This window comes from Thunnus thynnus, chromosome 21 (assembly GCF_963924715.1).
Source record: "Thunnus thynnus chromosome 21, fThuThy2.1, whole genome shotgun sequence".
NCBI lineage: Eukaryota > Metazoa > Chordata > Actinopteri > Scombriformes > Scombridae > Thunnus > Thunnus thynnus.
The window spans coordinates 23,912,222-23,933,223 of record NC_089537.1 but is presented as its reverse complement, the minus strand read 5'-3'; the positions used below and the strand labels follow the sequence as shown (position 1 = coordinate 23,933,223).

Here is a 21,002-nt window from a genome sequence, read left to right as displayed (position 1 = left end):
AAAAATATAATAGAAATATGTTGAGCACAAAGTGGACAGTCCTGTCAGTGCTTTGGAGGCTGATCAAATTGAGCTGGATGCTCACAGCAGAAGTGTAAACAGCAGATGATGGTGCATTGCAACATTTGCTGTGTCAGTTAAAGCATATAATCTCTTATTGCAGATTTGAGCAAATGATACTTGTAATCATGTTTTTTTTTTTTTCCAGAAACATAAGGACACTACTATCATACCAACAAAGCAGTAGTCCAGCATTTAAAAATGTCTGTTCATGGCCTAAAAAGCTCAGTGGATTTGAGTTTAGTGTTACGATGAATCATTTTGCCAGAACAGATCTTTGTACACTGAGCCCCCAAAATGGTAGTTTGAAATGAGTCACTAAGCTAACTAGCCACCGTTAGCTCTCTTTCTCTCATCATGGGAAGGAAGCATTGACAGCTTGCTTCAATGAAACATCAAGTCCTTGCTTTGTGAGTCTACTGTGTTCATGTCATACAGTCTGGCCGATATACAGAGCTGTGAAGATTCACATGGGACAGTAAATGAGAATTTGTTTTGCATGCATGTATGAATCTTTTCCAGATATTTCCCCAGAGGCTTCCCGTATCCTTATTGCATCACACCTCCCATATGTTTTTTCCATCTGCCCGTCCCTTCATCCAACCCCCCCCTTTCTATCATCTCATTCCTCCACAGGAGATGAATGGACTCGACATGGCTGAAGGCCTGGCTCCAACAACCAAGCCATTTAAAGTTCCACATCAGGGTTTGCTGGCATGTTGGAAAGGAGGATTCAGAGGAGGTATGGTGTGCAAAATAACTAATAGAAGGCGTACTTATTAACCTCATTCATGATCTCAATGTGTGCATATGTTTTTCTTAAGAAGCTGTATTTATATAACATTTAACAACATTTAAATCTGGCAATGTTGCAGACCAGAAATCCCAGAATTTCAGGGCTGAAAGAGTGCTTCAAAAGGATATCAAATTAAAAATTCAAACACAGTTAACATGCTTTAAAGGGTAAAAATCTTTGTAACCTTCAAAACTCAAAAAGCATTATGTTTGTATTGCATGACAGCCCAATGAGACATCCCGCTGCTTTGACTTTCAAAGACCAGAAAAGCAGTAAGGTCGTATTCAGATCAAATCAGGTGGTGCGGCGAAAACGCCAGCCCTCCCGTTCATTTGAATGGAGGTAGTGTGTTTAGGCTGCAGGGGTTTTGGCCGCAGCGGTGACACACCCGCCTGCGGCGAGAAAGTTGACCCAGAGTCAACTTCTAGAGAAACGCAACTGGACGTCACACTGCGGTGGCCAATTACAGCTGGCAATCAGACTGATCAGAGCTGTAAAACCCTGCCATTCCATTAGAGAGTACAAAGACGTTATTAGGAGGAGGGGAGGACATTTCTCTTTGTTTGGTAAAAAAGAGAGAGAGAGAGCTGAGAGCACCAGTGAGCAAGAGAGAAAGCAGCTGTGGTCGAGCAAGCTAGAGAGTGAATGAAGAGAGGGAGTGGTGGTAGTGAGACAGCTGGTGAATCAGATCAATAAAATGTTATTTTCTGATTGTTGCACCGCGGTAACATTGTAGAGCACAAACACTCCCACACCCCCCTCCACACCTGTGCTCAACCCTGCGGCGGTGCACCACGACGCCTGTTTTGGTCTGAATACGGCCTAAGGCATCTGGATCCAATTTATCAATATGGAGAACTACAGCCGTGGCGTCAATATATCGCAGTCAGCTGACAGCGCTCTGTCTGTCATTGTTTCAGGCATCAGAACAGTCGATCATATTCCATAACGCTCACTCCACTGTCATCATGAGAGGATAAATGCCCTCTAACTAGAAATCCTTGGCATAACCTTTCTCCAGTGATGCCTTTCTCCATTATTCACTGTTCACCATTCATAAAGCAATTCATCATTTATTGACTATGAAAATAAACAAACTAACTGATTACTGACTAACTAACCGTTAAACTAACAAATATTGTCCAAAACCTGGAATATTGCATTCCTCTGTGCCATAGAGCGCCATTGTTGTCCAAATACTATTAAAAACACTTTGCCAAACAATTAGCCACAGTTGCACCGCTGACATGTTCACTCATTACCATGAACACACACAATGAAGTTTATTTTGACTCAATCCCACACACACCGTCCTGCTGCCAGAAATGTTCACTAGAGCACCAAAGGTGGATTATTCTGCCGCTGGAAATAGTCTCCAACAAATGCACTATTTCCTCCTGTTTGAGTAACGTTTGCTAAAAACTACAGTAACCAGCTGTTTTAGTAATTTACTAAACCTTTTTTTTTTTTTTTTTTTTAAATGAAACTTCAAATTTTTGACTTGTCTTTTGAAGCTTAATATTCTCAAGAGGAACTAATTGGCTTGACACTTACAGTGCCAAAGACAGGGGAGGGAAGTCAGAGACTATTGAAAGACAAATACATCTTTCACAGGATTTAATGACATCAAGGAGAAAAATAGAATAATGTCTATGATTTTACATTGAAGATCAGTTCACTGATTAGTAGTATTTGGCATATGAAAACAGTTGTGTAATGTATGCTGTGCCTCTGGAGCAGCTTATAAAACCTGAGGAAAATAACCCCAATGATCTTGGCTTGGGTTTGGAGACATTTCTAACGGAGAGCTGGTGTTACAAACTGGTGGTAGGGAGTTTGAAATACATGGGCTGTGTCCCAAATCATTCCCTATTCAGTATAGTGTACTATATTTACTGAGCGTAGGAGTGTGTAAATTTATCTGCTATATAGTGCCCTCAAAAATTACACAATGGAATGAAAAAAGTAGTGTTCATCGTGTCCCATTTTTTTGTAGATGCAAAAATTAGAGATGTGTGACTCTACAGATGAAGGTAATGGTGCAAAATGATGATAATTAATGATTTCATACTCACTACTGACTAAACTATTGAGTGTCTATTATATAAGGAGCAGTGAATGAGTGAACAAGGGAGTGATTTTGAACAAGCAGGAAGGGTCTTATCATAAGAGAGTTGCATTATGGAAAGTGTAGGATCCAGTGGTTTTGCATCTTGAGCCATACTAAGGACTAAACGTCAGAATATCTTGGCCTCTTGTCCTTCAATTTCGACTGTGCTTTTTATAATACACCTATTGTGAGTCCCCAAACTTCATGGAGGTCCATTATTAAATCACTATATATATATATCATTACACCACCCATATCACCATTATCCATCCTGGAGACACAAGGCCAGTGCATCAGCAGCACAATGCAATAATGCAGCAGCTTTCAGTGATTTCAGAAGGATGCATTCCCTCAATGACTGATGACTGTACTGGAGCCTGACAGTCAGCCCACTAGTCTAAAATGAAAGCAGCAGGCTCTTTGTGTCTGTGCATGCTCAAACAGAACAGCAGCTCTCCTGTGGAGAACTCATGTTCACCGCAAAGCATTTGGAAACCATTACAATCATTACAGACGTGTGTGTGCTTAGTGGGGCAACGGGGCTGATGAGAGCAGTTACCGGGACGACGCCTGGCGCATCATATTGACTCCCAGTGCAGTTATCTCAGTGAGAGTGTCGGTGGGGGCTGCACATGCTGCAGTCAGGCAGTGATGGAGAGGCGGAGAAGCAGACACTAAGGTCACTCTGAGAGCACGGTAGCCAATGGATTTTATGCTTCCTTGCTGTTACACCCACTGGATTTATAAACTCACTTGTTAAGAGAGGTAAAGCTTGCTGTGGTTTGAGTGCATTCTGGTCAAAGTGCGCTGGTTGATGTTTTATGTAATAGTCGTTTGTATTCTGACTGCAGGCCTTAGCTGATCCCTAGTTTGGCTGCTGGGCAGCCTCACATCATGTCCTCTTAGCTTTTTTTTAATTCATCTCACTTTTACAGAAACATCACAGAGCCTTTTAACATATCCCAGGTCAGGTAAATCCAGGTTTGAATCCAGCAGCAGCCTCACCATTCATGCACTCCAGGCGGTATTTGAGGAATAAAATGCAATATGAATTTTTAAACAGCACACATCTGTGCCGAGTCTCTGGCATCATCTCTGATTCATTGTGCCTTTTCTTGATCCAGAAACGAAATTCATACCACCAAGGTGTAGCCTTTCTATACTCCAGATATGCAAATATTGTTTTCCTGCACAAAAAAAACATTAATTTGATTCTAAGCTGTTTTTATTTTTGATGTATTTCTAGTCAAACTAGACCAGAATATAAATACGGGAGTTCACACTCACCAAGCAGTGGCTGAAAGGATCAGGATAGTTACCTTCACAGATATAACTCAGCTTTTCTCCTTTTTTCCCCCCTTATATCCAAACATAATCCCACACCAAATAGAATTACCAGTGGACAGGGTTGTAAAGATTTACTCAATAAATTGATCTTATGGCAAACAACAGAGGCCGGATTAGCTGGATAAAAAAGAGAGATCAAACCCTGAGAAGAATTGAATCCACCTCTTCAGAATAAGAGGGATTTAGGGTTTTATTGGTTTTTAATGTGTTTTAAATTGAAATACATGGAAATGAGGCTCTTTGTCCAGCATGTGTGACGTAGACTACCCAGGAGGCTGTGTTCTTTCTATGCTTTCTGATTCTACGATGGAGATCAAGGCAGCAAAGCAAAAATTTCACAGCCTGAGGATATACTTATTTTGTGTTGGTGTATTTATTACGTCCACCAGTGAAAGTGCATTATGTTTTCACCTCTGACTTTTATGTATGATATCACCAGAGTAGCCAGTAGCCTGAGGATGGACTGAACAGGGTGTGATCTGGATCTACGATCTCCATCATTACATCATTTTTGGTCATTACTATTCAGTTTATCATCGCCGGCTTTCAAGATGACCACAAAACAGCACTGCTCTCATGTGCTATTTGGACAGAAAATCAAACCCGGAAGTCAAATTATAACCAAACACATCATCAGGCTGTCACATGCTGCTACTGCTGCATTTCATAAGCCCCTACTTCACCCCGGCATCCACCTGTAGGCTCTAAATCTGCATTCCATAGGGGAGAAGTTATAACCATCACTCCCCATTCCCAGCTGTGCTGAGCTTGGTATTTCCTTTAGGGGAGTGATGAGGTGGCGAACATCAATGCTATTCATGCAAACATTTAATTTTGAAGTGGAGATTTGTTGAGGTCAACTGTATTGAATAGTTAATAATAATAATAAGTATATAAGAGATGATGGCATTAGAGTATTATGTGTTTTGAAAAAGGGGGATGAATGAGTATAGAATTTGCAGCTTTGTATGGAAAATAGAGATTCCACTTTTTTATGCATTGATGGGTTAAGATGAAATATTGTATTTAGTTTAGTCTGATTTTGACACTGTGTGATATCTATTATGGCCATTTATATGAATTTACCTTTGGAATCTTGTAAATTTATATATCTGCTAATAGTAAATAGCATTTTTTTTAAAGATAATTGTAATGTTTTGTACATTTGGCAGAATGAGAAAACCTCCTGTTCTTCTGACTCGGGAATGTTCATTCATCATTCCCGTACGGTTACCCCCCTGCTGTTAGCCTTGTAGTCACACCATTTAAAATGCTCAAATCTGGCAAGCGGTAAAATGCTGATACTGAATGTATGAGAAACATGTTCACTGACGAGATATTTCAGCTAGTTTTCATACAATATCTGCTTGTAGTAACTAAAGCAGGATTTATCTATTCACGGTTATGTTTTATTTACTTATTTACATAATCAAAATTGAACCGAAACCGCAATCTTTACCTTAACCAAATGCATTTGTTTCCTGAACCTAACCACATGGGATGCATGATGCAAACCCCAGCCTCCAATTTCAAATCCGTGCACCCAACCACCTCCCCACGACTTCCATGCAGTACAGACATGAAGCACTTCCTTCACTCAAAATGATAAAAAAAAAGCATTAGAACATAATCCAGGCAGCATTTAAGTCTCCCCGAAAACATAATTGGCAGAACAAATGAAGTCATCAAGGACAATTGATTTGAATATTGACCAGAATTAAACAAATATGGCTTAGTTGTGACAGTTCAATAACAAGCAGCCAATATGTAGAGTTGAACATGACTTTTTAAATGGCAGATGTTGCCACAGCCTTCCACCAAACTGCTTCCCCTGTTAATCCATCTCAGATCCATAAAATAATTGTGTTAAGGTAAAAGGTACAAAATTATACTCACTCAGTATAATTTTGTACCTTTTACCTTCATAGGTAATAATTCAATATGCCAAAAACAGATCGAGGGCATGCAGCAGGATATTAGACATCAGCATGTATTTATGTGTAATCACAGCCCACACTGGTTCAGCTTGTATTTAAAGCTGCAGCCAACATACCATACAGAGTGATGACCCGGCGCTTCCACTGCAATCTGCTCATGTTCTGTAACAGCAAATGTTTCGCTCACACTCCTGCTCGTGCATCACTCTCCTCTCTTGTGTATCTTTTACTCTTTAACTTGAATCAACAACATCACAAGTGTAGCAAATCCCATCAGCAACATAACTTCTTTTTGTCGTAGAGGTGTGAATATTTTTGTTTCTGCCTGTCTGTTTATGCATAATTATGAACTGGCAGCGTGTCACTTATAATCTGAGAGGAGAATCATTTACCACTTGTTGTGGAAGCCGAAGCCAAACAACAGCATCCTCTATTGACATGTTTGTTTGTTTGTTTCTTTCTCTAAACCATGTCCGGTGTAGTCTCACAGAATTTTATGAGATGAGCACAAACACTGTGGCAATGGTTACATTACATAACACACAGTTTTTTGTTTGTTTCAGTCTATTTTCTATAAATCACATTAATATAATTCCTAATGGCATTCTCTGCCTGGATATGGGGAATGACCCGGGCTCTGTTTTCTAAAAGAATCTATTTTCATCAGCTTTTCCCAAAGCATTGTAATGTTAAGACGCTCTTGGAAATGTTCTAAAATGAAGAAGAACCTCTGACCCGCTGTGGAAGAGGAACTGCAGGAGGAACTGGAAACTTGTATTACTGCAGTTTTTTTATTGTTATTACTCATTTTAAGTTCATACTTCTTTCATGACCTCACTGATTCTCTCTTAAGTGACATTTGATATGAAATGAGTGATGTTTAAATTAGAAATTAAGAACAGATAACATACATAACATCAGAATGACAACCACAACAGATGACGCTCGTATTCATGAAACCGTCACTGCTTCATTTTAGGTTTAAGAGTAACATATGCATCCAGCAGCAGTTAAATCGTTCAAAGCGTGTTTTCTTAAACTTACTTCCACCCAATAACATGAATCATAAAGGGCAGCGATAAAAGATTCTGAACGATTTTAAGTATAAATCATTTCTTTGTGTTGTTTGCGACATTTACACTTTGCAATCCATGTGCTTGTAAAATATAGCACGGTTTAAACATGCTGAGTTACTGGACTTTCAAATGTATTCAGCATTCTGCTCAACACCACAGACAGTCGAAGGGAAACTTCAACATTTTTCAACTTATTTCCATATAAGTGACTAATGGGGACAATGATTTTTGACATCGGTCCAGTATTGAGCGAGAGCGCTTCAGCCGCCAGCCGCGAAACAGGCTGCAATGTAATCCTTTGGAGCAATTGCTTCCCGTCAATATATGTCCACTAAAAGTGCGTGTTTGTTGTTATTATAAGTGTCTGACAAGATTCTGGAAAAGACCTTACAGAGAAATAAAACTTTTTGCTTTATCCTTCGCTTTATCCAGTCTGGTTTTTAATGTGTCTAATCAAGTCTTGCTCAAGGAGAAGTCTAGCTCTAAAATCTTGCGGGAGTTAAGTTGTTGTTGAAATCAGCTAAATATTCAGCCATGACTTTGAAAATCTTTTAGATAACACTAAGCTACGCTTTCTATATTCCAGCATAACAACCTCCTCTCGGCACTCCTCTCTCCAACTCTGTCATGGCTGAATATTTAGCTGATGATTTATTTAGCTGAGCAAGATTTCTCATTGAGCGAGACTATGTTAGACACAATAACAAACAGACCAGATCAAGCAAAGAAAAAAGTTTTATTTCTCCGTATGATCCTTTTCATAATGTTGTCAGACACTTAATAATAACAATCTGAGCCTGTCAGTTGCAAAAACAAGCACTTTTAGTGGACTTACATTGACGGGGCTGTATTGCCCCATTGGATTACATTACAGCCTATTTCACAGCTGCAGGCTGAAGCGCTCTCGTTCAATACTGGACCAATTTCAAAAACTACTGTTCCCATTATTCACTTAGACACAAAATGATGGGAAAATAGGGTCCAGGTTGAAAAATACCAGTTTCCCTTTAAGTAACTCTTAATAGCATGCACATGCACCCGCTTTCATGCGCTGCTTTGGAAAATGTGTGTAAAATATTAAGAGCTTTGGTTGAATCGCTCTTAGAAAAGGTTCTTGGGAGACGTGGCCTGGGTCAAGCAAAGAGAGGCATTTTGTTCCCATTTTTTATTTTATAGTTTATTTTAGTTGTATTATAGTTATTAGAATATCAATATCTGAGGAGAATATGCAAACAATATTGATCGTTTGTGATTTGTTGCTTTGCATGGCGATATATAGTGAACAGTGAATGTTATTATATCAGTGCTTCAGTGCTTTGCTGCCTCCTGTTGCATTGAGTTTTTCCAGTGTTTGTATTCTTTAACTCGTCTCTTGATTGTTTGTTTTTTTTTGTTGCAATATCTTGTCAAAGGACTACAGTATAAAACTTGCCAGTATTGGCTATCACTGGCACAGCAGTGTTGATTAATGTGCACTGTCCTTATGAATAAATAAATGAAATAAGTACATGAGGGGATATGTGAATGTATATGAGCATATGTCTGATCCAAGGACTCTTACTTCCCATGCATGGGTCTTATATTTTCATACACATTTGCATTCGGAGACATTGCTGTCATTCCGTTAAATTTCCTGGAGACCAGCTAGTTCCCAAGCAGCATCTCTCACACAGCCTTGACTCTGTTCCCATTTAAACTGCAACACTGCAGGACAAACACAGAGCGGCTTTCATTTCAAACAGCCATCCATGATAAGAAATGGGTAACAATGTGATGTCTGCATCAATAGGCCACTTCAGCCCAACATCCAAGAGTCACGTGGGATCAAACCCACATCAAAGCCTGGCCGATGCCACTATGAGAGCCGAGCAACAATGGAACAATAATTAAAGCCACATGGATATCCAACCACCCCACTGTCACACACATACTGTATCTCTCTCCCTCTTTGTCACAGAAATAGAAAGAGTGGCGTTTGATGTTTGTCATGACAATACATCAACCCTTCCAAATCTTGACATGCAGCTACCTGCCATACAATATGTAAGCAGTTATTCCCATCCATTTAAATGCAGTAAACATATTTAGACACTCTCATCCACTAAGCAGCGGATCATTATTTGGACGATGGAAGCTGTCATAACCAGCAGTAATGCAACAGCAATACATAACAAAATGCCAAAGCGGTTTAAAATGCACTGTTTAATGAGGCAGTCTACAAGAATATGCTTTTGCTGTAACCATTCATGAATACTCAGACACATTTACTTCATTATCATGTAATTAATATCCAGAAAGAGCTCATTCTTTTCTCTTTTTTTTGCCACAGTACTCCTTGATAAATGTTCTTTTTTGCTTTCTTAATGGGTTTAACCACTGCTCCCTGCTCAGTGTGTGGAGGGATTATTTTAACCGTTTGAGGTAAAGAAAGGACATTTAAGCCCAAAACATCAAATCAAATGTGCAAAAATTTAGGATGTACACAAAATTTAAAAGAGGGTCTGTGGATATTGAATGCCTAAATAGTGATTGTTGTTGTTGTTGTTGTTGGAATGTGTCTGTCTCTGCGTGTAGATGAACATCATATGTGATTATTTTAACGTTCAGATCAGTTTAAGATGAAGGAGAAGAACTTTTTAATCACTTCGAGGCAGCAGCTTAAGTCATTTGAAGGTCATGACACGTCGTTCCTTGTCCAAAAAAAAAAAAAAAAAAAAAAAAAAATAGGTCAGTAACAAAAAAAAAAAAGTTCTACCATGGCTGCTACACCTGAAGCACGCTGATGACATAAGGTGCGTGTGCGTAATAGCGCGGAAACATGTTGGATGCCCTTATTCCTTTTATGAGTGGGTGTGCTTAAAACATAACTCGCACAGCTTAAAAAGAGGGGGAAAAGGTCACTTGTACCTCTTCAGCATCGATGTCCTCCTCGCTGTCAGTGGGTTCCGGCGCTTTCACGAACCACCACTGGATCTCCAAATACACCGACGCGGTTACGCTCTGGAACGCACACGCCATTTCTATGTTTTGTCCCTCTTTAACCGTCATGTTGGAGGGCAGATCCGTGAAGCGACCTGCAGATGAGAGAAGGAGGAGGCGGAGGGGGGGTGATAATGATAGAGAGAGGGAGAGAGGGAGAGAGAGAGAGAGAAAGAAGTGGGGACATTTGTGTGATTTGTGCATGCGAATAAATACCCATGAATCCATCGCGCAGTGTTTGGTCTGCTTTTGGCTGCGGGGATGAATGTGACGCGGTCACAGCAGCTGTGTTATTGGAACCGAGCGAATTGAAAAATGTGCGTTCTTGTTTTAATTGAAGGAGATGCCCCCCCCCCTTGTCACATACTGACGCGTCTTCATCGGGAATTTACATAATGTACAGTCGCACCATGGCTACATTATTCAGACAGTTAATTACACGCAGAGTGAGGGTTTTTTTTTTTCTTTTAAATTTTTACTCCATATTTCGTGTCATTAGGTGTCCGGTGATGTGTTATTTGTAGCCGTGATTAAATACTGCATAAACTTGACTATAGTGGACAATATATAAGAGATCTTATGGGAAATAAACACAAGAAATGATAAAGGAGTTTGGTTTGAGGGAGGCTTACAGAGGAATACAGCCTAAAGGAGAGTGGTGGGGACAATAGAACAAAAAAAAAAGAGTCAGGATATTCGATGTGCATGCAAACTTTCAAACCAAACCTTAATTTAGATTCTTTTTTTTAAGAAACTACCGCTGACTTTAGACTATTCAAAGGCTTTTGCGCGTTTTTTCCGTCGTCAATCAGTAATTTGCAGAAGAAGAGCACAGAGGCTTTTGGAAAGTGGGAATCTCAGTCACATGAAGCAGGGCAGACAGGCTGTGGACCGTCGCTTTTAGGACCATGGACAGCCGCATACAGCAGCTGTCCGTGGTGCTGAAATCACCAGCGGATCGCTGACTTTTCCTACAAAGCGGCTCTTAAAAAGAAGTTTGGTTTCTTTAACCGTCAGCCAATTTCCTGGCATGAACAGAAAATAGAAAACAGCCGCCCTATACCATCCACGCTATGTGAAAGGACTTCATTTCAAACAATCACCAGTTGCATTTTTTTTTTTCGTCATCACGGGCGAAAAAAAAACCCCGCAACCTCCTCATATTTCATCGTGATGTTACTTTTCCTTTTCTGAGGCTTATTCACAATCCATCTCACTTAAAACATTTCCTGTTTTCCTCCAAGAGCCCTTTGCCTTTTCGGAAGGGCTGCGCACTTTTAACACTTTCTCCGACCGTACAGCTTCCACCATGCAGGGCAGCGAGCCCGACACGATGACACACACTGAGATCGACTGTTTGGTGAGAAAATATACAATCCAAGTCTTACCTTCAAAAGAGAATCCGAATTGCACACAAAAACTAGCTAAGAAAACAAATCCAATAGTATCATGAGAGGTCCACATCATTCCAGTATAGAAGGGGAGATTTTTTTACATCAGCCGAAGGGAGGAAAAAGACGAATCTTTCCAAAAAAAAATAGCCTACACACCAGCAAAATCAAACAGTTGCTGGGCGAGTGTGTTTAAACGGAGATTGTAGAAGGTGGAACATGCTGCAAAACTACAGCTTGTCGTTGCTGAAGTTCTTTTTTTTCTTCCTCCTCCTCTGTGTCTCTGCAGAAGAGAATGTCGACTGCTTGGCTGTACTGAAGTCTGTAAAATAACCGGGCTGCGGTCTTCGTCTGCGCTACCGGAGAGACGTCAGTCTAGTGGATCACTGTGGCATCCACACACTCTACACCTCTGCAAATCTAGTCCTCATCCGGCCCCTTACTGTCACCTTGACCGCTTGATTTAAAAACGCGCCGCACACTTCGACATCGAACGCAAATAGCTGCATCTTTATGAGGGATTTTTATTTTACATTTTTTTGTATATTGAGCGCCAAATGATGTAGAGTTTTATGTCTCTTGTGCTGTACTTTTTAAATGACAGATGCTTTATAGGGCCTTCACCGAACCTGTTTATTAACAAATCGGAAACGAGTAGAATAGAAAACTTCCCTCCCTGAAAGCAATACAATAATCGAGCTATTCTATATCATAAAGAAGCGTGTGTGTTTGGTGTGGGTGTGTCCAACCCTGTTGAGTGCTTATGCAGTCACGAGATAGTCTGACAGCCAGTCTAAGAGGCTATAAAGCCATATTGTAACATTAGATAGGAGCAAACAGGGAGGGGGATAGAGGTTGAACCAGTGACCCTGCAAGTACAGGGCAAGCACAGCTGTCCTGAGTCATTAAGATAGAAGAGATCCTGCTGGAATATTATTAGTCTCATGGGCAGACTGAGAACACTCTGCCCTTTGTTGCAATAGGCACAAATTGTACCACTCCTAATATTTGCTCTTAATTGATTCTGAGACCATTCAGAGATCATCCTTTTGGGACAAGCACTTTTCTCTCCCTTCAACAAAAGTGTCTGTTGGCAGAGGTATTAAAGTGACAGGTGTAAAGTCAGCTGGATAATCACTGCTCCCTGTTGTCATGTGGTTCACAGCAGACCCAAAGCTGTACTTTACAGTACACTTGGTAACACTTACTGTAAATAATACAGTGAGTTTATTGGTCAAAATGAACGGCTACATTTAATTTTTATGCTGGAGGTTGAGGTGTTTAGGAAGAAGAAACTGACTTTCAGGACCATGGACAGCTGCTGTCCACAGACATTCCAATAATGGCTCATTGGTCACTTTTCATTGGAGGAGCCTTTTAAAAGATTTTGACATTGCTTCTTTAATAATCAGCCTATTTTCTGAAATATGAAAAAAAAAAAAGATCTTAAAAAATAAGCAACAAATGGCAACTCTGACCTTCAGCTACAAGGAAAATGCATTTATTAATCTAAATCAGACACAGTAATTCATGATGATGTTATAGAAATAAAAAACTAAATGTTAAAAAATTAAAGGAATGAATTACACTAAAGATTTCATCAACATAATTCCACTCATCTCATTTTTTTTAAGTCAAGCCAACCTTTTTACCAGAGTTGGGTCATTTATTTAAACTGTAACAGACCACTTCCTTATTCTAGATGCGATCACATACTGTGTCTCACATTATCTGATCTGAGGCCTTTTTTATGAAAGCAATTTGCAATCACTGCTTACATGCACATTGCAATAGTGCCAGCGTCCAGTTTCACAAATAATTGTCACTCACAATTTGCGGATAAATTTGCAAGTCCAACAGCCAGAGTTTCCTAACTGAAGACTAAAGGGATTTTTCTGCCCCTAACTCTGGTAATGATGGCCTTATACACCTTTAAGGTCACTCTACTAGGTGCACTCACATTGGGGAGTATTCAGTCTAAACAAGTAACTTTATAACTAGAGTGGTACTGTGAGAACAGTGGTTGTAGAACACAAGTACATGCTAAGAGGTTTCCTTTCTACCTTCCTCAAGGTGCTACAATATAAACTCATGAGTAATTTTAGATAGACTCCAATAAGAATTGCAATTTAATCTAATTCAATGCTCTAAAACACCTTCAGTTTCTTGTAGACGTGCATAGGAATAAATGTCTATAGGCAAGAGAAGAAGGAATTCCTGCACACTGTCCTTTTACTTGCAATAAACTTTATTAGAAATACAATGTTTCAGTCCTTAGACCTTCATTAGTTAAAACATCAGTTTTACCTAATACATTTTATTGCAAGTAAAAGGACAGTGTGCTGTATTTCTCTTTTCATATACAAACACAAAATGTACACTGAATGAACAACAGCATTGTTATATTTTTTTCAGTATTTAATGTAATATGTTTTGAATGGTCAGAGGATAATGCAGCATCTCCACAAACTAAACTAGGATTTCAGAACATTATCACCAATTTTAAACTGAAAAATAAAAACAATTGAAAATAAAAAAAACATACAAACAAAAAAATGATATACTGATATACTGATATTTTGACAGATATGGATGCAATACCAACTATCTGTTTGCTCTGCTATGTTTTCTCTTGCCACTGTACTGTATGTAATGTATGTAAGTCTTTAAAGCCCATGCTGGGCACTTTCATATATTTTTCATGGACACATTACTATATTTTTCAGATTTTTATATGAAGGAAGAGAGAGTGGTGATCTCAGTCATATGAAGCAGAGCAAACAGACCATAGCAGCTGTCCATGGTGCTGAAATCTGCCCCCTTCCAAATTGGCTGATGTAAGACTTTTTTTTTTGCAGACTCTATATCATTGTTTCATCAGTGATCAACCTATATTTCTGTACTTTTTACATTTTATAGGTACACCTGAAAATGACTTCAAGTATAATAGGCTCATGCGTGTAAATTAGACATTGTGTTGATGGTGTGTTGATTTTGTAAGAAGCAGGAAAGGAAGACATGATGCATCCAAAGCAAACATAAACTATCATACACTTATATTGATAACAATTAAATCTCATGAGAAATATAATATTCTGAGAATTTATTGTATTTTCAGTATATTTTCTATTTCTGAGCTGTTGGCAAAGTTGTTGAGCCTTGTGTCTAACATTTTTCTCTTTCCTACTTTGAGTTACTCTTCAATTTCGTGTTGTGGGACAGCTGTGTCCAATATTGTTTATGTAGATTTTTAAAATAATTTTTATAATCTACCTATTGTAATCTATTACACAAATTCCTTTGGGAACATACGCAGTGGGAATAAGAAACTGCTGGGTTGGCCATTAATAACTTGTCATGACTACAATAGTGAACTGGGACACATCTCCTGTGACCTGTCTCGTCCACCCTCAGGTAGAAACAACACTTGATTAGCAAGCTGCCATTTACTAACTATAGCTTGAGTTGTTCAGTATGAAAACATTTTGCTCTGATATGAAGCATGTCTCTGGCAGAAACATGTTTCCTCCCATCTGTTCTGACTTGGAGATGTGTGTGCTCCTGTTTGGTGGGGGTCACTGAATGAAGCAGTGACACATAAACATTATGGTTTCCCAAACAGCCATCAGCACCATATTGCCTCTCATTTGTTGCAGTGGTGCACTGTGGAAGAGACAATAGGAGTTGCTATGCAGCTGCGGACAACACAAAAAAAAACATGTTAAGCATAAGAAATCGTATTTTACCAAAAAAGACAATATATAGATATGTTCATAGAACTAGATAATACATTATAAGTGTGTTCAAAAAACATTATCCCATGGACGCACATTGAAAAAACTGTCCCTTAAAATACCCTTAATGTATACCCTACCAGAGATACCTTCATTTGTCCATTTGTTTGAAAAAATAACATATAACGTTAATATTACTATTGATGTTAATACAAGCCTTTTTTAAAATAAATTATGAAGATTTGAACAAGCACTTCATTTTCTGTTTAATATACACATGAGTTTAAAAGATATGAAAAAACATTAACTGTCGATTCAAAGTTAATTGAGGTATATAAAGAGCTCTCAAAAATAATCTCTTTAAACACTCTAATGCCAAAATCCCTACAAATTATGTCAATTTTTCATTAACTTGAAATATAGGACCATATTTTCATGAAGGTATAATAACCAACACAAGCAGCACTGTTTGGTATTTTTTATTATTTGACCTTGAAACTCTCTTTGTGCATCTGTGTGGTATTTTGGTGACCAGAGCAGTGCGCACGGTACACAGGTGGGAGGAGAAGTGCAGACAGGTGGGAGGTTCATTGTCGTCTCAGAACCACATCTGCTTCTGCTGCAACATCAATCTGCTGCTGCTCTGGTTATTTATCATCATGGTCAAACTAAATACTCGCTGCAGATGTGCTGCAACAATGGATTAATGCTTAAAATATTACAATTAACACTCCCCAACCAAAATCGGCACAGAAAATAACATTTAATGTGGATAAAGCATCTGTATTGATTTGTAAATGAATGTGGGTGATTCGTACAGTGTCTGTTGTCCACAGCTGTTTATACTGTACGAAAAGCTTCCTCAGTTCATTAAATCCCTGCAGCATCTGAAGGCAGCAGGACTGATATGTTGATAAACCCACATTCTCTGAGAAGTGCTGCGCCAGAGCGCAGTGCTGTTACGCACAGCTGTTCACTTTGTTTACCTTCATTAAATCACTTGAAAACGACACCAGACTGCTACAGTATAACCACACACGCCTCTACACACATCAGACTGGTCGCTTATAACACCATATTCTGCTTTTTTATGAAGGAGACGTAGGGTTAGCAGAGCTCATCAGCCTCTTTTCCAACTTTCTTTTTAGCAAAAGTAGCGCCTTGTGTTTTGTCCTTGAAACACACTGAGGTGCAAACGCTGTTGTATAACATTAATTACTAAACTATGTGACCATGTACGAGGTGAGAATTATTGCTGAAATAGCGTTGGTCCGATATAATCAAAGCATCCTCACTTGGATCAGCTTGGATCACTCAGCTTAATACTGCTGACAAAGATGCACTTCCTCTGGCTGCATGGCCGCCTCTCTCGCCTCCATATTCCTCTCTTAGCACCTCTTCATAGAAGACATAATTGCTTCAGTAATTACAGGCAATAAGAAGATGCTGATATTGTATGGCTAAGATACTATTACTATGTGCCAAGAAATTACTTTAATATAATTAATATATCATATCATAATACTGAGATTTGGAGGACATCATGCATTTAAGCCACAATTCTAAAAAGCAACACTTTAGATAAGGTGTATAAGACACTGATTTATAAAAGATTTTAACAGTTAACATCAAAAAAATACCGAATAAAGTGATTGAACTTAACTATTTGCCTAAATATATAATGACATTTAGTAAACAGTTGACATTTAACATTCATATAAATGTAGCTGCATTCACTGTCCTTATACACATATTCACCTGTTGAGCAAACATAACACATAAAATACAAAGAAAGGAAATATGTATGCTTACTGTAGTAATCTTACATTAGACGTAACTTTAATGTCTGACATTAAAAACACAAACACGATGACAACATCACTGCTGACTATAGTTCATGCAGATTGATTTGACGCTCGAAACTCAGATTAATTTAGCTGACATTGAATGCACCTCATTGGCTACTTGTTGCAGAAGGGAGTAAACATCCTTAATTTCATCATGTTTCTTATGTGCATCATATCCTCCTTATCTTTTTCACAACTTTATAACTCACTTAAACAACTTGGAGAAACATGTGACAGTATCCATACCTGCTTTAAGTGGGATGTGCGATGAAAATGAGGCGCAATCCCAAACCAGTCCCTACCCAGTACCACTTCACCACCATGTGTCACTCCACATCAAGTTACATTCGCAGCTGTAGAGGGCACTTCTAATGAAGGGGGAGTAATCAATGAATACCCAAATTATGAGATGCCCTTGCCGCTCTACCGGAACAAGGAAGCAGCCGTCACTGTGGCAATGGATAGACACTGTGCTTGCACGGCTGTTATGCTGTTTCACAGTTTAAAAGAATAAGAATGAGATATGAGGTAATTTATTATTATGTAAGCTATGCATGCATACAGGTATTTGCGGGTTTGCTACAAGTAAGGTGACCTTAGGGACAAAGTGATATTCTCCTCATTTTTGTTTTATCTTTTCACACCACACCATTCTGAGATTTTGTTTGAGACTGTAAAGTTAACTTGAGGAAAGCAAAGGTGCATGTGCTTGATCTAAAATACATAACAATGTAGAAAGATGGAACTCTTACATTTGTATGTTGTTTCCTCCATTCTCCTGTTGCACATGCACTTCCTGTCATGATTGTAAGCCTGCACTGATGCAGACTCACTATTTAAGGGTTTCAAGGGCCCTTAATATGGCGAACCTCCACGTGAATGTGCAAATGGAGGGTTGGCTTGGAGGGTTTGTCAAAATAGCAGGTACGTATAGAGATTCCCACATAGTCCATGTGCCGAGAGACCTACTGCCTCAAATTTCTCATTGCTTGCATGGTTAAATAGGGCCCATAGCCTGCTAATTATCAGTTTAAGGTTTTATTAAGCAACTGACCAAATAGCATTAAAGCTACCCTGGAGTTTTCAATTGACTAATTAAGGCCAAATTAAGGTATAAATTAAGGGATGGATTTTTAAACAGTGTAGATAACCCATTAAAATAGCCTAATACATTACAATCCATTAATTTATCCTTTCATTTCCTCCGAAATTATCTTTGTCAAGTTGTGAGCTGCGTGTGTCAGTGAAGTCAGTGCTGTGGTCAGCTGAGCACTGACACCCCCCTCATTAGGAAACAATGACCCAGCTCCCACTGAAGGATGCTGCTGCAAGTCATCCGAGCTGAGAAATCAGGTGTTGACATCTGATAGCCAGTGGTTCCTTGTGTGTGGAAGCCTGGAGCAACAAAGTCTAATGAGGCTACTTTAAAGAGTCACCTTGGAGTCAAGTGATTCCTCAACAGTTGGGCAGGAAATGCACAATAATACTGACATGTTCAAGCTGAGGTCCACAGTGTTTGGTGAAAAAAATACTGTTAACAATATTTCATTTGAATTTTGGCTACTAAAACAAGCTATTTGAGTCTATGTGACTTTTGTATATGATCCCTTGTTTACCTTATAAACAATATGGTTCAGAACAATCAACAGATTATTTGATCACACTGTTAGTGAGAGGATATGTTGAACCAATGAAACTGCATAGCACATGAAATACATCTTTCATTATTTAATTATTATTTATAGTCTGGCCAACAATGCCTGATAATCAACAGTGTGGCTGATTTTGTTTCTCCAAGTCTTTATTTATTTAGAAGACATATTGTAGAAGTATCAGGATTTCTGATTTCTGAAGAGAAATTAAATTACATCAGTACAAACACTTTATTCATTTCATTTCATTAGCTATAAAAGGAAAATTGTTTACTATGATGTAATATGAAAAATATTATGATTTGAGAAACATCTAAGAAATTCTTAATGAATAACAATCTGGGGGCAGTGCAGTGACTGCTGCTCCTCTGAACCAACACATGTATATCTGGTTTTGTAACCCACTACTCTGATATATCATGTTGTACTTGTTTGAATAAAGGATTGGCTCAGTGTTGGGTTATGAGCAAACAAACCATTACACCAGATTAATGCCACTGTGCTCCAGATAAAGAACAGGATTTTGTTACTGTTCCTGATATTGATTGTGCTGTTTAAATCTTGTTTCTCTCTCTTTTTTAAAGGGGACATATTACGCTTTTCCTTATTTTCAGTCCTATACACACACACACACACACACACACACACATATGTATATATATATATGTTATGTTAAAATGTTGGATGTTCATATTATTCATGGTCAAAGTGTCAAATAATGGGATAAACATATATAGAAGTAAGCAGTGTGAGCAAAAAGCACCAGGAGGATGCTGTGATTCTGTCTTGCCTTGGATATAACTATATGTGTGTGTGAGTGAGTTGTTATCAAAATTCCTGAACTATTTTCATCATTCTAGGTTGTAGGCAACAAGAGGAAGCACTGTGAACTATGTGAACCCAAGGACAGAAAAACACAGTATAGTTGTGTCATTTGCTTCAAATATACTTCCAACACACATACTGTCATACTCTGTTCCTTATGCTGTGTGTTAAGCAGCGTATTTTATTTTTTATATTTGATATATTATTTTTGTGTTCAACAGTTTTTTGTTAAAAAAAAAGTATATGTCAATATGCATAGCTTTCCATTTTTTGTCTGTTCAAGACAATGAACTAAACCTGAGTACAAAAGATGCTTTTTTTCCATCATGTCTTGATTTTTAATTTTTTTTTTTTTATTATTTACAAATACTACATTTTACCACAAAAAATGAATGGTGCTTTCATTGATAAATGTGATCTAAAACAGGCAAATAGTGAATATTAACCAGGAATGCTGTCTATATTGCTTGTAACTGAGATAAGGTCAAAATCTGTTCAGCGTTTTACATACATTCTTATTGTTGTATTGTTTTCAAGACCCAATAATGTTGAGGGTCCACCAGACCCACAAACATTGAGTGAGTAAAATAAAAAAAAAAAACACCACACAAGGGTCAAAGGACAGATGCTGTCGTTTGGGAGGACAGTCATTAAAGGGGACCTATTATGCTCACTTCCAGCTCTATATTTTTATTCTGGGACTCCACTAGAGTAGCTTTGTATGATTCACAGTTCGAAAAACTCCTTATTTACCTTACACTGACCCTTTATGCAGCCCCTCATTTCAGCCTCTCTCTCTAACAGGCACTCTAAGCTCCTGTCTCTTTAAGGCCCCCCTCCCGATGAGCCCACTCTGTTCTGATTGGCGAGCTTTCTAGAAGCCTGCCCAGGGGCAGCCATATCAGAGTTGTGTTAAGATACCGCTGATGCAAACCCAACATTTCCTGCTTTACTGCTTCATATTAAAAGCTTTTAAATGACTAGATAATGGGAGACTTTTACTGTGAAGAATTTACAGGAAATGAAACATGTTCCTCACCGAAATAGCAGAGCTTCATTAACTCAAAACCAGTTGAAGCAACAACATATGAAGATATTTGGAGCTCTTTGTTCAACGGATCAGTTAGAAATAATGCAGGGAGGAATAGTACAAGCAGAAACAGCCACAGTGATGATGATGTTTGATGAAGAGCTGCAGACGACCAGCACACCTCCAATAGGTAAACTACTTATTTTACTTTGCCCTGC

The 21,002-nt window shown here is 38.6% G+C and overlaps 1 protein-coding gene and 1 long non-coding RNA gene across 2 annotated transcripts in view; one reads left to right on the top strand and one right to left on the bottom strand.

Moving 5' to 3' along the window:
- The window catches only part of vstm2a (V-set and transmembrane domain containing 2A), an 85,418-nt gene extending 71,223 nt beyond the window's left edge, over positions 1-14,195 (bottom strand). The window contains exons 1-2 of the mRNA XM_067578232.1: positions 11,694-14,195; positions 10,234-10,400 (exon numbers count right to left, since the gene is read on the bottom strand). Coding sequence (XP_067434333.1) covers positions 10,234-10,400; positions 11,694-11,772 — 246 coding nt within the window. The 5' untranslated portion in view covers positions 11,773-14,195. The remainder of the gene's footprint in view (positions 1-10,233; positions 10,401-11,693) is intronic.
- LOC137173418 (uncharacterized) overlaps positions 1-21,002 on the top strand; it is a 116,789-nt gene that overhangs the window by 83,750 nt on the left and 12,037 nt on the right. The window contains exon 3 of the long non-coding RNA XR_010925185.1: positions 697-802. This is a non-coding gene — a long non-coding RNA (uncharacterized lncRNA). The remainder of the gene's footprint in view (positions 1-696; positions 803-21,002) is intronic.